Below are 14,929 nucleotides of genomic sequence, written 5' to 3'. Positions count from 1 at the left end.
GCTTTCCTAGGCACAGGCAACTGCACACAGGTGCTGCTGAGCTCCAGATGTTTTCCATTAGCAATGGTGCAGGTGTGTGAGGTGGTTATAAATGTGCCAGGGCAGGAGAAAGGTTGTCTGTAGGGTATCTGGTAACTGCTTGGGGTGTCCTCTGCTTTTACAGCTGTACATAGTGTGGGTTCTTTTTCTCTGGCTGAGAAATTTAAGGTAGAAGAGAATGAAGGGAGGGCTGGTCTGTGTTGTTCTTCAGTATTTAATTGCTTTCTTTCTATGTGTGATGAAAGTAGTAGATGGGGAAGGTGGGGAAGTTGCCTTGGAGGCTTACTGGGTTACAGATACAGCTTCTGAGTTCTATCTGACTTGCACCAACAAGGTGAAAAGCAGAATCTGTTGTTTTTATGTGAACTGAATGGATTTGTGTTTAATTCTGGGATACTCTTCCTCAACCAATGCCATCAAATGACATCTATGAGTGATTGAGGCTTTTACGTATGTGGGATCAGGGTGGGGTAGTACATGCAGTGATTAGAACTAATGTCTTTGGTAAGGAATGGGATGGCTAATCTACCTGTGTAAATAATGCTATCTTCCTCTCCCTCTGCCCTTCCTCCTCTAACAAAGCAGGTCAGTATCAGCCATACCTCTCTGTTTCATATGGTGAAATGGATGACTGGGACAACAGTGATGAATTCATTCAGCGACTGGATTTTTCCAGTTGTGGTGAAGAGAGTGAAGATAGAAGTGTAAATGAGGAGGATGCCCTAAGCTTGAGCCCCCCCAGGAGCTGTGAGTTCCAGAAGTGGCAAGGGAGCAGTCCTCTGTCAGCAAGCCCACAAAGAAAACTTGGTGAGATCTTTCTGGACAAGACAAAAGCCTGGATGAGTCCTACCCTGCAGTCTTCCCCAGCTGTGAGTAAGAGCTGGGGTAATGTGGAGACACCACTGCACATCACCTGGCAAAAGCTGCAGCTGTGTGACACCCCCCACACTCCGAAGGTAATGGCATGTATCTCCTTTGTGTCTGAGTAGGCAAGGTCTGTGCTGTTGCTGGAACATCACTGAGTGAGTGACAAGGGAATCTGTTGCTAGCCCTGTGGAATGCATTTTTTCAATGTTACTGTTTTTAGCCTTTACTCTTCCCTTAGAAACCTGGACCATGAGCTCCTTTGCTATATGGAAGAATTATTCTGTGGGTGTGAAGAGAAACCTGTGTGTGGGAACAAGAGTCTTGACTCTTTTCAAGCAGCTGTTAAAACCAATTAGTTGGCATTGAATTAGTCTGACTTAAAGAAACCCACCCCAAAACCCAAGCAACCATGTGCCTTGACTGCATATGGGCCCCTCACACCCTGCTCAGGGGGAGTGAGTGGACATCTACAGCATCACTGTAGGAAGCATGCACTGGGCTCCCAGAGGAATAAATGCATCTCTCTTCAAGGAGCTTGTCATTCTAGGCGGAGCTTGGAGACGGGCAGCTGCCCTGACTGCTCTGTTCATCACACTTTTGAATGCAAGAGAGTTTTCTCTTGAAAGAGAAAGTTGGAAATGGCATTGTGGCCAGGGTATGCTTTGTCTGGCAAGTCTGGATTGCCTCCAACCAGACTGTTGTCCAGTGATGCTGATTCTCTTTTTGTGTGAAACTTGATGCTCAGTGAACTTGGGGAAAGCGGGACTTTGTTCTCAGGTTAGCAAATCAATGTGTGCATGTGGAGGAAGATTAGCCTGTCTTCCTCTACATCACTGTCCTAAAATGTAATTTATCTACTGAGCTAGTTTCTTAGGAGAATGATCCCATCCTCTAGTTTCTGTGAAATTTCTTGTATAGAATATAATACAACTGCTTTTTGTGTTTATAACCATAAGTGGAGACTTGGTGCCAGCTTCTCTGTTCCTAGATAACTTCTGTGTGTATATTCTGGCTTCCATCATTCAAGCCTTGCAATGAGATGTTGCTCTTTCAGTCCTCTCTCAATATTCCTACTCCTTTGCTTAAGTGGTACACAGAAGATCAGTCCTTTTAATAATTCTGAGCTAGGATTTGACTTCTGTCCCACTCCAGAAGCCTGATTACATGGAGAGAAAGATGATCCTATGGCCACATATGACCATATTTACTGAGGAATGGCCTGCTCCTCTCTAGGGCAAAGCAGCTCTAAATGGCATCACTCAAAGATTTTCTGGCAATGACCCTTACTAAGAAATGTCCCTGAATCTAATCTGAAAATGGGTGAGATGTCTAGAATCTCTTTCAGAGCAGATGGGCCACTCCTAGTGCAGGGTGCTTTTACCCTGTGATCTTGTGTAGATAACATGTTGGCTGAATGCCTCAAGACATGCTGCCTGTGGCTTGTCACCTTGTAGCCCATGAGCAGCAATTGCACTAAATAAACAATTTATTTTCATTTGCTGTATTAGGCGAGAAAGATCTTGGTTTCCAAGCATGCTGTAAAAGGTGGGCTCTAAAAGGCCTAGATCTGCTTATAAAGAAGTCTGGGAGCATTGATCTTGGAACATTTGAAGGTGAGAGAAAGGCCACATCTAACTGCAGACAGATGAGCACTGGAGCCCCAGCTAGGATGCGCAGCAGAGGAGGCAGATGATTGTATTGTGTAGACTTACCCAATCGTGGAACAGATTGCTAGAGCTAGTTATGGTAGCTGCTGTACACTGTATGGCAGCAGCTATTCTCAGATGATGTTACGGGAGACAAGTCTGCTTGATTATGAAATAGAGCCCTAGTAGAGCAGATGGGAATTGAATGCATACAACAGCAGGCTGCAGTGGTATTTTATATCCCTTTCTTGACTTGTGGCTAGACTAAAACATAGCCACACTTCTACAGAGCTTCTAGGCTGCTGGATAAACTGGGCTTGGACATGTACTGCTTTTAATAGATCCATGTGCAGAATTTTTCCATCCAAGAGCAAGGAGATGTAGACCAGAGCTTGAGAAAATGATCAAAAAAGCACCTTTCAGAATCATAGTAAACTAGTAGCTGAACTTCCAAGTATGGTATAGAAATAAAGGGATGTCCCAGAAGTAGCTATATCCATGAGTGCAGCATCAATTAGGTGGATGCAGGATACATGCAGCTCTAGGGGTTTTTTATCATCAAAAGCTTTCAGTGAAAAAAGGGAGGAACCCTAGATCTGAACCTAGAGCCACATTTCCACTCACAAGAGTGAGATCACTGTTGGATCAAAAAGATATAGAAGTATCTTGATCTTCATGACAGGGACAGTTCTGGGTTCTTGAAAGGCTTTTAACAAGAAGAGATACGTTAAAAACCCTTTTAGACCTTACACCACTTTCTTGAAGCTGAAACAAGTGAAAACCAAACATATTTGAAAAAGCTCATAGTTACTGAAGGGGTCAAATCACAGACAGTAAGTAGATTTTTCTGTCTTCAAGTTGAGACTGGGTGCTCCTCTGAAGTTATGCTTTACTCAGCCCAAGGTTTTGGACTAGCAGGTGAAACCCTGTCTTCTGTAGGAAGCTAAATGACAGAGAATCCAGAGGTTCCTTCCAAACTTAAAATTTCTGAAACTTTTGTTTTTAATTCTTGACAATTGTTTTCTGGTCACTTTGCCAGTAGCCATATAAAGATGTTTCTACCATCTTCCCCTATACTAAAGCTGTTTATTACTGGGGAACCGGAAGGGTCCTTGTGTGATGTTCTATCTTGTCTCCTGACAAACCTGTCCTGACCAAACTGATGCAACACTCCATGCTTCCATGTTAATAGAACATATGATGCAATTTCTGTGTCTCTAATTGGAAAAGATGAGAAGCTGGCTTCTGAGGACTGTGCTTGCCAAAATGGCTCTGCAGGCCTCACCACAGTGAGCAGGGAATAGTTTGAAAGGGCTTAGTGAAGAAGGTAATACTTTGTGGACGGAGGAGAAAACTTAGGACTAAATTAGTGATGATGTGTTTTAATGATTCAGCTATCCTGAGGAAGAGAGTTGAATTTTCCTTGATTTTCAGGAGAGCAGAGATTTTATTCTGACATAGAAGCAACAAAAACATTTTGCTGGCTTATCTGCCACTTTTTTTTTTTTTTTTCCCCTCAATACAGAGCCTGTTATCAAAGACAGCTTTTCCTTCATCTGGGACAAAGGTCCCACCCAAAAGCTTCCGACATCTGAGACTTACTCCTGGTGCTGACTTGGATGACTCTACCCAAGCTTCTCTTGTCAACATTAATCCCTTTACACCAGAGTCTTATCGACAAATGCTCTTTCTTCCTAATGGCAAGCGGAAGACCAGAGACGAGCTGTAAGTGAACTACTCTTAAATAACTGATTGGAAAGAGACTGTTTGAAGGAGATAAGTCAAGGTACTAAATGTCTCCATCATTACTTATTTGTTAATAGTGAATCGTTCACTTTCATAGTATTCATTGGTGCAGAGCAAGTATTAGCAGATGCCTGAAGGTAATAGAAATATAAAAAAATCAATCTTTTCCTTTGTTCAAAAAGGTAAGTGGGGGATCAACACCTAGCATCAATGCTATGGCTGTAGGACAGAATTTGTCTTTCTTTTTCAACCATGGGTAGGGTGGAGCTTGATTCAGTTATGCACATACCCACAAGTCGGAAGAAATGATGTGCATGTTTGAATGTAACACAGCTTAAGATGGGTGCAGGCTACTGCTGACATGTAAAAGTTTCCGATCTGGTGTGGGTTAACCAAGACACAAATTTAGTCATACCTGTACACTACAAGGATGTTCAGCTTCTGTCATAGCCCCAGCTGTAACAGATGCTCAGGTGAGTTATCCTCCTTGATAGCACAGTGGGGTGGTGCTCTCCTTTGCTAGCAGCCTGTTGTGCAAGATCATCTCCCATGTAGCTTCACCAGTCATAAAGTGGGCAGGACAACAATGACCCTGAACTGTGCCACTCTGCCCTGTGGGCAGTACTGAGGTTGGTATGTGGAGGCTTTCTAGATGGAAACAAAGATGTCCTAGCCTGGGACTACAGTCTTTAAGGCCTCAACTAGAAACTCATTGTGTATTAACACTCTACAAAATAAGTCTTTAATTAAACTGAAGCAAGGTTTGGAGATTCTTTTGAAAAATGTTTTCATTTCAAATCTCAGTTGGATTGCTTCTCTGAAATGATACATCCAGACTTTCCTAAACTTCTGTTATAGGAGGAACCCTCCACTGAGAAGCCAGATAAAACAGGAGCTACCTACAAATGTGAGTGTTTGTGTATTTCCCATAGAAAGAGAGTAAGATGCTTGTAAAGATTTGGTGCCTGAAGAAGTTTATTCTGCTATTGGAGTATAAATCATGGTATGATGACAGAGCATGAATACCTATGACAGAGTAGTTCTAAACTGAATGTTTTATGCTAAAATTTGCTTGACAACAAATTCATAAATGATTCCTATCTTTTACTAAAGATCTGAAACTTTGAAAAGTAATCCTAAAACTCATTGACTCTGGTCAGGAGGTCTTTCTAGGAAATATAATTTGGGTTCCTCAGGGAAAACTGTATTACTATATTATTGAGTTAGCATGAGTAGTGACTGAACCTTTGTGGTTTGAAAAAGCAGGTGTATTGCTGTTCCTATGAATCAGTGTACTGAGCATCTTTGGGTATGAATGAAACGTGGCTTCTATATTGCAAATAATATATGGACCTGTGCTGCAAAATCAGACTGAGCTGAACAGCTCTGATGCGGATAAGTACCGAAGGCAGAGTTTCAGTTGCAGTAGTCACAACGGCAACCTTCTGAAGCAAGGTAGCAAATTCTGTACTCTCCTTCAGTAAGAAAATGCCCAGCTGGGGGATGTCTGAGTGCCTTGGGGCCCACGGGAAGGCCCCACCGTAGCTTACATAACTACAGGACAGCAAACACTCTTACAGCCCCAAACCACCTTCTCCTGCTGTTGCTGATGTCTGTGCTTTTTTGCTGGCAAACCTCAGCGGTGGGGTATGTTGGTCTGGTTGCACAGGGCAGGGTGCAAGGTCTCGTGTACCCTCAGCTGTGCTGGCAGAGGTGGGTAGCTGGTGTGGGAACCTGTGTTCCATAGCTGCCTTCTTCCCAGTTTTATCTAGGGGGAAGCTACTCATCCAGCTGCTTTCTGGAAAGTAAGCCAAGCCCAAATTAAATATCTGCGTTCAGATGCGGTAAAAATTGCAATTTTCCTGAGCATCCCCTTGAAGGAATTTTCTTGTCTTGTGCAAGTAGGTAGAATTGTTCATTGTAATGGTGAAATAATTAGGCTTACTGGAAGAATAATAGTACCCTCTAGCCGAGGAGACTGGTATTGCAGAAAAACTCATCTCCATGGAAAACTACAGCTGTAGAATCAATCTGCTACCAGGTAAGATCAGGGGCTACCACAGTTATTCTTTTCCTTAGAAGAAAGCCTCAAATTACTTGTGATTTAACAAAATATTATTGTGCTCAGCTGCTGAATAGATTATGTAATAAAGATGTAAAATTGTGTACTAGGAGGTATCTTTTCCCTGAGCTTTTTAAGATACTGTAAAATACAGCTGCCTTATGAAATAGAAACTGTTGTGAAGGGCTGCTGTTTCATATGGGCCGCATCTTACTGGCAGAGAGGACCATTACCCCCACCCTTGAAGGTCAGATACCATATACTACAGTAATTACAGCAGTGGTTTCTGTAGAAACCACTGTGCAGTATGAGCCACTGTCCCTGTAAGGGATGTAGGGAGGGCAAAGGAAAATCACTTAGTTCACTCTTTTGTTGTTTGCTTTATGCTCTACTGCTTCTTCCTTTATGTATCTTCTCCTGCCAGTAGGCATCACTCTACAAGCAGTACCAGCAGCTCCTCTTTCCCTAGTGACTATTACTGTAGCAATAATTATATTCCAGCTGTTCTGCAGGCTTTCAGCCCTTTGTGGAAAAGTGGCTCCCAGTGAGAAATCGCTGGGAATACAAGCAGATATGCTGAGACCTGCTAATCTGCCATTAGTCAACAGCTGGTGCTTCAAACCTGATGAGAGCCTGAACTGATGCAGAATGCCCTTGCTGCAGGCAACCTTCACTGCCAGAGTAAAGCAGCTCTTATATAGCTGGGGTCACATTAAGCCAAACATCAAGCTTCTCTCCTGAGCTCAAAATAGGTAGTAGTTTTTATTTAAATACAAGTTCAGTGTATGAGTCTAATTCAGAGGTACTGGACTTACACTTAGCAAGGCTTCTAACAGGTCTTTTTGTATCTGCAGTAGCTGGGCAAAAGAGAAGTATTTTGTTGTTTCCTACTGTTCATCCCTGACTCCATCAGCCATGGGTCCAGGAACTGGGCAGAGCTGCCAAGAGATGTGATGGTAGTAACCTAAGGAGGCTTAGGCACATACAGCCAACTAGACTACAATCCTCCTTAGTTACAATTTCTCTCTCTACAGCTAACAAGTCATGACTTAAAAAAACCCAAACAAAACACCAAAAAAACCCAACCAAACCACAAAACACAACAAACAAAATAACCCCTTGGCCAAACCAGACCAAGATGGCCTTTGTTACATTGTCAGAAAAAACACAGCATGCTTAAGTGAGAAATAAGATTTCAAGAAGAACTGGCAGCACCCCTGCGCACATGCCCGGATGAACATCCAGAATGGGAGAGGGAGCAATGTGGGTGCTCTGTGAGAGCAAGTGCTACATGGCTCTAAAAACATGACAGATGTTGTTATCAGAGTCTTTCAACTCATACTTGTCTTTGCTGTTTTTGTGACCTTGTAGAGATATCCTCTGAAAGAGAGCAATATGGTTTCCCGCTACAAGAAGGAGTTCCTGGAACTAGAAGAAATTGGTGTGGGGGAATTTGGCTCTGTCTACAAGTGCATCAAACGCCTTGATGGATGTGTTTATGCCATCAAACGCTCCAAAAGGCCTCTGGCAGGATCCTCGGATGAGTGAGTGTGCTAGCTAGAAACTGCCAATTGAAATGATGGGCATGTTCTTAAGAGGTGTGATGGGGAAGGAGGAAGTGTGGATCTAAAGGTATCTGAGGGGTGGCATGAGCAAAAACTGGCTGCTGTTGCACTCCCAAATAACAGTTGGGAGAGTGGGGGAAGTTGCCACTTTAGGCCTATTGAATATAAATGTCTGAGAAAGGGAAGAAGCCACATGTATTGCAAAGTGAGATGACAGCTTACCTGAACTCCTTGGGTCCATGCATCCAGTCTCTTTAACAGCTGTCATAGTTAATTTGTGGTATGTTCCTGCCCTGCTGTATGGCCAGTGCTGTTGACATCTGTATTGACCAGCTAGTGTTGTCCCACATACTAAAGCAAAGTCTTTGAAGCTGCCTTTGCCTCTTTAACAAAAGACTTGCTCAGTGATTATTTTTTGACAGCTGCTCAGCTGTTACATTTGAGTAAGGGCAAGTTTTGCTTTAGCAGCTGTGAGAACCAGTCTGTCTTGCCAAAACCCAAGAGAAAGTCCTAAACACTTCTGCTTCCCTGTTCTCAAGCCAGGCTGCACACCAGGGCTCCTCTCATGGTCCCAGGCAGGACCCTGGCACTCTGTCACCACTGCTTTTTCTGTGCATGCTTCTCTAGGCAGCTGGCACTGCGTGAGGTTTATGCTCATGCTGTCCTTGGACATCACCCCCATGTTGTGCGCTACTACTCGGCGTGGGCAGAGGACGATCACATGATTATCCAAAATGAACACTGCAATGGTAAGAGCTGTGATGTTGTTGAAGGCTGAGATTTTAGGATGGGTGCAGTTACCTTCTTTTGTACTAAGATGTGGGATGTTTTGTCTTACAACTGAGCAAACTGCACTGGGGCTGCAGTTCCATGGAGAATCCGTTAAGGGCTTATAATATTTAGACAAAGCTCTGAACAGTGCCAGTGTCTTAAGTAGTGAATATCCTCTAATTTGTGGGATTTTATAACTATTCCTCTATGTTTGCTGGCCTGGAAAAGTATTCCCCATGCTGATACTTAAAGCTGCATTTGGTACTGCGCAGATAAAACCTGATGAGTGACTTGAGAGCAGTTAAGTGCCATGTCATTCTTAATGAAGGGGAACAATGATTTGAAGAGTGGCTACCTCTGGTTGAGATGAGGGCATCTTTCATCTTGGCTAGAAGGAAGGGCTCAACAGCTGCAGAGACTAAATAATGAGGTAAACTGTAAATGGGGTGCTGCAGGCAGGGTGGTACACTCTTACTGAAGTTTGCCCTTGGCCATAACACTGTTTGGGAGACATTGGAAAAGATACCTCTGGCTCTCAGAGGAGCTGAAGGTAAATATGTAGCTCTCCTCTTTGAACTGCTCCTCCAGTCTCAATGATGAGTGGTGATAGCTGTTTGGGGTAATGACTTGAAATCTGGTGGAGGTAACCATGAAATATAGTGATCATTGCTGCAGCATTGATGCATTTATTGTGTTCTAGTGGATTAACATCTGCAACTAAAGAAGTGGTAAAAAGCGGTCTGATGGGGAGAGAGGCCATGGTATTTGCTAGTCCCAAAATAGCTAGAGTGCCTTAATGGAGACCCACAAGACTTTGTTTCTGTGTCAAATGTTACATTCTTCAACCAAAAATCTGCTAGTGGGAGCTTAATTTCCTTGTTCCACCATTCATATACCTGCTTTCTGCCTGTACGCATGGCAAAAAGCAATTAATTTTTCCACTGTTCACTTGTGGTAGCAGCAGCATCACTACTAGGTCAGGCTTTCTGGTGCTGTAGGTAGAACTACAGTTGCTTGGTCCTTGGCAAGAAAGGCAGAGTGCTCCAAGGCAATGGAAAGGCTGAAGCCAAATGATGATGTCCAGGTTTAATTGCTAAAGTATATATAGCTGGTCCAGACAGGGTTTGTCACTAGCAAGCCTGCAAATGATCTGGGCAATAGTTTCTATTAAGCTATTTTGAACATGCTGCTCCATAAAATCTGTCAGGTCTCAGACTGACTGTTTTCACCTAGGTGGGAGTCTCCAGGATGCGCTGATGGAAAATGCAAAGCTTGGCCAGTATTTCTCAGAAGCAGAGCTGAAAGAAATACTGTTACAAGTCTCCATGGGGCTAAAATACATCCACAACTCTGGCCTTGTGCATCTGGATATCAAACCTAGTAAGTATAGCTCTCCCCTCCTTTGTTGTCCACAGGTAGGACCTGTATGTAATAGGTTCTTCTGACTAGACCTATTGCAGTGCTTCAAAGGAAAGAGGATCTTGCCCTAAAAGGTGAATATCTTCTGAGTGTTGGGGTTTTTTTTTAATCTCGCTACTCCTGCTGCTCTAAAACTGAGCCTTCCCAGATAGCTGTCAGCATTTTACTTCTGTCTTGTGCTCATCATAATCCTGTCTCATGGGAATCACTTCCATACTGGGCGAACAAGTAGGGCGGCTAATGAAGACAGAGACTTCCTTATTTGTCTTGTTGCACAACACTTGATCTTTGTATGCGAGAGCTGGAGTGAGAAGTATTTATTGTACCTACCCTAAGGGATTAAGTTCCTGCAAAAAATAGTAACAAGCTTTCCTCTCTGCAGCTGAGGATGGGCACCCCCAGGGCCCCCCCCCCCCAGTCACATAGTTATGCTCTTAATAGCAGAGCTCCTCTTTCTTACTGAAATCATAATTGTAGCTTGGGGGCAGAGGGAGGGGCAGAAAAGTTGATTACACTGGGATATTATATGCACAAGATGCAACTGTCTTCTGTCAGCTCTACTGCTGAATATGTAAGCTGGGCAGAAAGCAGACATTAATAGGTGGGGAGCATGTGCAGAATTTCTCTGACTGCAAAGCTTAGCCAGGTTGACAGGTGGGATTTCCACAAAGTTGTCAGGCTGCTGCAGTCTGGCTACTGACACCACACTATTGCTAAACCTCACTATCTTGCAGGTAATATCTTCATCTGTCACAAGCTGGCAGTTGCAAGCCCTGCTGAACAGGAAGAGAGTGACAGTGAAGATGAAACCTCTTCTGGTGTGGTGTATAAGATTGGTAAGTTTTAGCCCACTTTACAACTAGTGTAACATTAGGGCTGCTCATTACTGCTTGATATTGCTCTGTCCTGCTGGCTGAAAAGACATGCATACAAAACTGATGGCATAGTACTGAAGTAATTCCTCTAAGATGACAAGTCCTAGAAAACTCAAATGCTTGTATCCAAGCCCAGATTCCTGAGTAGGAGCAAACTTGCTCTCTTACTGGTATTTCCTGATTGCTGTTGGTGCCTATAAAATGCAGGCTTTTATTGATGGAGGAGGTCTGTAGCAATTTGCTCCATTAGTTGCTTGTTCTTTGTCTCAGGTGACCTTGGCCATGTGACATCAATAACAAACCCCCAGGTGGAGGAAGGAGACAGGAGGTTTTTGGCCAATGAGATTTTGCAAGAGGTACAGCTGCTGGTGGGGTGGTGGGGAGAACAGGGTGGTGAGCAAGTGGAGAGAGATCAAATGTATTGACATTGTTAGTCTGGGATATTCCTTATCTCCTCTTCGTGTCTGGTGCAGCTGTGAAATTAGCAGAATTAACACTTTATTAAGAACAGTGTAGGCATGGGTTTTGTCATGTAAGTATTGAACATACTTTGTAAGTAGCTTTATCATTAGATTATTTCAACTATTCTACCTGCAAGGAATGAATAGGACAAAACCTTTATCAGTCTGGAGACATTTCATTTACCAGCCCAGCTGAGGTTAAACTGCTGGATGTGATTACCAAGGAACATATGCACCCGGAGAAATGCCTTATACAACAAGCACTGATCAGGTAGTGTGTCAAGGTGAGAGGCACAACACACTTAAGCTGACTGCCGATTTGCCACTCTAGGCAGTGAACAGAAAGGGAGTAAAGTACGTAACAACCATCTTGGATGTGTTTATCAACTTGGCTATTTAAGTGACAGTGCCTTTTTGTGCTGCAAGTGGATTCAGGAACTGTTAGGTCAGTATATCACATGCAGTCTTTAGTTTGAGTTGGGCATGGCTAGTTTACTGCCTTGTGATGGAGGCTGAAGGCACATATTTGTTAGGCCATTCTCTGGATTTGCTGCAGTGATCCTAATGTGGCTGCAAGCTCCTTATGACTGGGTGAAAGCCTATGTGCTTTTAGTTACCAATACTACCTGCTATTAATGTTTTTATCCTAAAGAGGAGAAAAGAGCTAACTGGGATGGTGAAGACAGTGTCATACATAGACTTGTTTGCTTGTTTTTGAGCTGGTATCCCAGTCCACGTTTGCTAGTATAGCAAGACATTCCCTTTCTATAACTGTTTATCTTCTCTCTGCAGCAATACTGCTATTTGCCAAAGGCAGACATCTTTGCCCTCGCACTCACAGTAGCTTTAGCAGCTGGCACAGCACCACTGCCTCACAATGGGGCCATGTGGCACCACATCCGCAAAGGCAATATCCCACCGATCCCCCAGAAGCTTCCTCATTGCTTTCTTGAACTCCTCAAGGTGAGGAAGTATTCTTGACAGGATGGAGGAGGTTTTTCCAGTTGGCACGTGACAGTGTTAAATTCTGAACTCCTTTGACTTCTAGCTCATGATTCATCCTGACCCAGTGGAAAGACCTTCTGCCACAGCTCTTACTAAACATCCAGTCCTCTGTCCTTCACGTGGAAAAGCTGTGCAGCTTCAGAAGCAGCTAAATGTGGAGAAGTGCAAGACTGCCATGCTGGAAAGGTAGGGCTGGCTAGGGCATGAAGGGGAGAAGACATGGGTGCAGCAAGTGCTGGTCACCAGGCTTGAATGTAGGGTGGTAGTGTTGGGAGACCTAACATGCAGAAATACCCAGTTCGCTCCTGCTCCTGGAGCTGGAAACATGGTGGGGCTGCAGCTGTGGTTCACTTCCGAATTTGAGGTGGCTAAATTATAGCAGTGAACTTGCATGCTTACTATTACCACTGGTGATGGAAAATACTGATACAATATGCAGCCAGTGGGCAGATGAGGAATTGTTACTGCACTGAGATAGTGGTCTAGCACTTGAAAGAAGAGAAATAGCAGGTGGTGGCCTACATCCTCTTTTCCCTTGCCTCCCTCTCACTGCTGTGAGCAGTAACATTTTGAGGTGCTGCAATCTAGGAACTGCCCCACCAGCCCTCTTAGTGCAATAGTCAGCTGGGGAATAAGTTTTCCATGTAGACAGGAGAGCATATATGCTCTTGGGAGTGCAGCAAGCATCAAGGAAAAAAGGCAATGGCAAAGAAACATTTGCCTTTGTGTGCTACAATGCATGGCACTGATCTAAGTTCTACCAACACAAATATCTGAAACAATCGGGGAAAAACTGAGCTAGGGATGCCTCATACTGTACTGGTGCCAGTCTAGGTGTTTATGGCTGACCTGATGTAGTTTTCTTTGGTAAACCATTGAAGCTGATCTGTTCTGAAGTAGAAACTCTAAAGAAACCTACAGTAATCTTCATGTCACTCTCTAGGGTCAGAAGTCACCACTCAGCAGCAATGCTGGAGTATGCAGTAACCCTCTTGTGCAAGACTGTTCATAGTTTTCTTCTGTAAATGATGGGGATTCATGCATGATGTGGTTTTCTTCCTCTCCTCTCCTCTTCCTTCCATCTCCCCCCTGCAGGGAACTTAAAGCAGCCCGCCTTGCCCAGACCCTCATGAAGGACCAGCTCTTAGGAAGTGCCAAGTTGCAAGAGTCTGAAACCTCTTCTAAGCAGAGAAACAAGCACCTGGTGGGAGGGAAGAGCTGTCGCTCATTTAGCTTTACTTTGGGTTACTGAACTTCTGTGTTGTCTAAAATGCTCCAGTGGCTGAATGGCCCTGTGAAAGCAGGGGGTCTGCACAGACCAATGCCCCATATTAGCTCTCCCTGTCATGGTTTTTGGTTCTTTTATCAGTTATGATGATATGTTGGCTGAGGGAATAATGACTAGCATACAAGTGTGAGATCATGGGATTTAAGACGATTGTCCTAGTCTTTTACCTGCTTTATTTGTGTAACTGGTCTCATTCTAGACTTAGACTAGCTTTGCCATGCAAGGGAAAGGATGGCATTTTTTCTACTCACTTCCCTCATTGTTTAGTTGAGCCCTATGACTGATGATGTTTTTGTGGTCATAACACTAGCCACCTGTGTATCTTCAGATCAGAGATTGTGGCTGTACATGGAGACAGCACCTACAGCTGGGTCTTCCTGAAGTGGGGAAATAGATTATGATAGACAGATCTTATCTACACATCAGGAGACAAACTAGTTATGTAGGAGTCTTGGTGGACGTGGGCTGCAGCTGAAGCAGCATGTCACTGAGGGAGACAAAGAGTAAAAGGGAACACCTTGAGTTAAGGGTCCTTACTTGTGGAAGTTGAAGGAAAGCTTTCCTTCCCTTAACTTTCAGCAGCAGGCACAATATCATGTAACTGATGTGGTTAAGCTTTTGCATACTAGTTCCTGATACCTGACTTGTTTTGTGTTGATCGGCAAGGACTCTTTGCTTGAAGTGGGGGGAAATGACTGTTGTGTGCTGGCAGGTGGGTCTGTGTACCCATTTCCCTGCCACTATCTTACACATGGTGCAAGGCCTGCCTGCAAACTGCAGCCTTTCAGCAAAGATGAGAGAAATCATACCAGGTGTTTTAGGCCTTGTCATTTTTTTTTTGGAGTCGCCTATGTAGAGTGTTATTAAATCTCAGCCCCCTGCTTACTCTTAAGTTTCTGGGTCCTTGCTGGCTGCATATCTAGCTGTGGTAGTTGGACACGAACGTTGACACTGTTATGAGGGAGAGTGTGAAGGTGGTAACTCGGTTATTTTCAGGTTTTACTGAAGTTTGTTTTCAAGTGTGGGACAGTGCTGGCTTTTAAACTGTTAGAAGCGAAACGTGCAAATAAAGATTTTAATCCTTTTACCTACGACGAAGTGACTTTTTCTTTTCCCTTCGGGCCTCCCTCCCCTTCGAGCTCTCCATGGCCCGCGGGGGGCCCGGGCCGTCGCTGCCCGCTGCCG

The 14,929-nt window shown here is 44.0% G+C and overlaps 1 protein-coding gene across 1 annotated transcript; it reads left to right on the top strand.

Moving 5' to 3' along the window:
• The first annotated feature begins 650 nt into the window (after positions 1–650).
• On the top strand, positions 651–13,749 carry WEE2 (WEE1 homolog 2). Its single transcript, XM_026868131.1, has 11 exons — positions 651–995; positions 4,078–4,277; positions 5,157–5,205; positions 7,732–7,904; positions 8,553–8,674; positions 9,930–10,076; positions 10,850–10,951; positions 11,261–11,346; positions 12,244–12,414; positions 12,500–12,642; positions 13,552–13,749. Exons 1-11 carry the CDS (start codon positions 663–665, stop codon positions 13,706–13,708), a joined length of 1,683 nt encoding a protein of 560 aa, XP_026723932.1. The 5' UTR covers positions 651–662; the 3' UTR covers positions 13,709–13,749.
• The last annotated feature ends 1,180 nt before the right edge of the window (positions 13,750–14,929 follow it).

Source organism: Athene cunicularia, assembly GCF_003259725.1.
Source record: "Athene cunicularia isolate RWA chromosome 1 unlocalized genomic scaffold, athCun1 chr1_part2, whole genome shotgun sequence".
Classification (NCBI taxonomy): Eukaryota; Metazoa; Chordata; class Aves; order Strigiformes; family Strigidae; genus Athene; species Athene cunicularia.
This window is presented reverse-complemented; position numbering and strand designations above follow the sequence as displayed.

What these genes read in the sequence shown, in the direction of transcription:
- WEE2 (XM_026868131.1), top strand. Translation starts at nt 663, where the DNA reads ATGGATGACTGGGACAACAGTGATGAATTCATTCAGCGACTGGATTTT. An exon ending in CCAATGAGATTTTGCAAGAG is followed by an intron (nt 11,347 to 12,243) that starts GTACAGCTGCTG and finishes TTCTCTCTGCAG; the next exon opens with CAATACTGCTATTTGCCAAA. An exon ending in GCTTTCTTGAACTCCTCAAG is followed by an intron (nt 12,415 to 12,499) that starts GTGAGGAAGTAT and finishes TTTGACTTCTAG; the next exon opens with CTCATGATTCATCCTGACCC.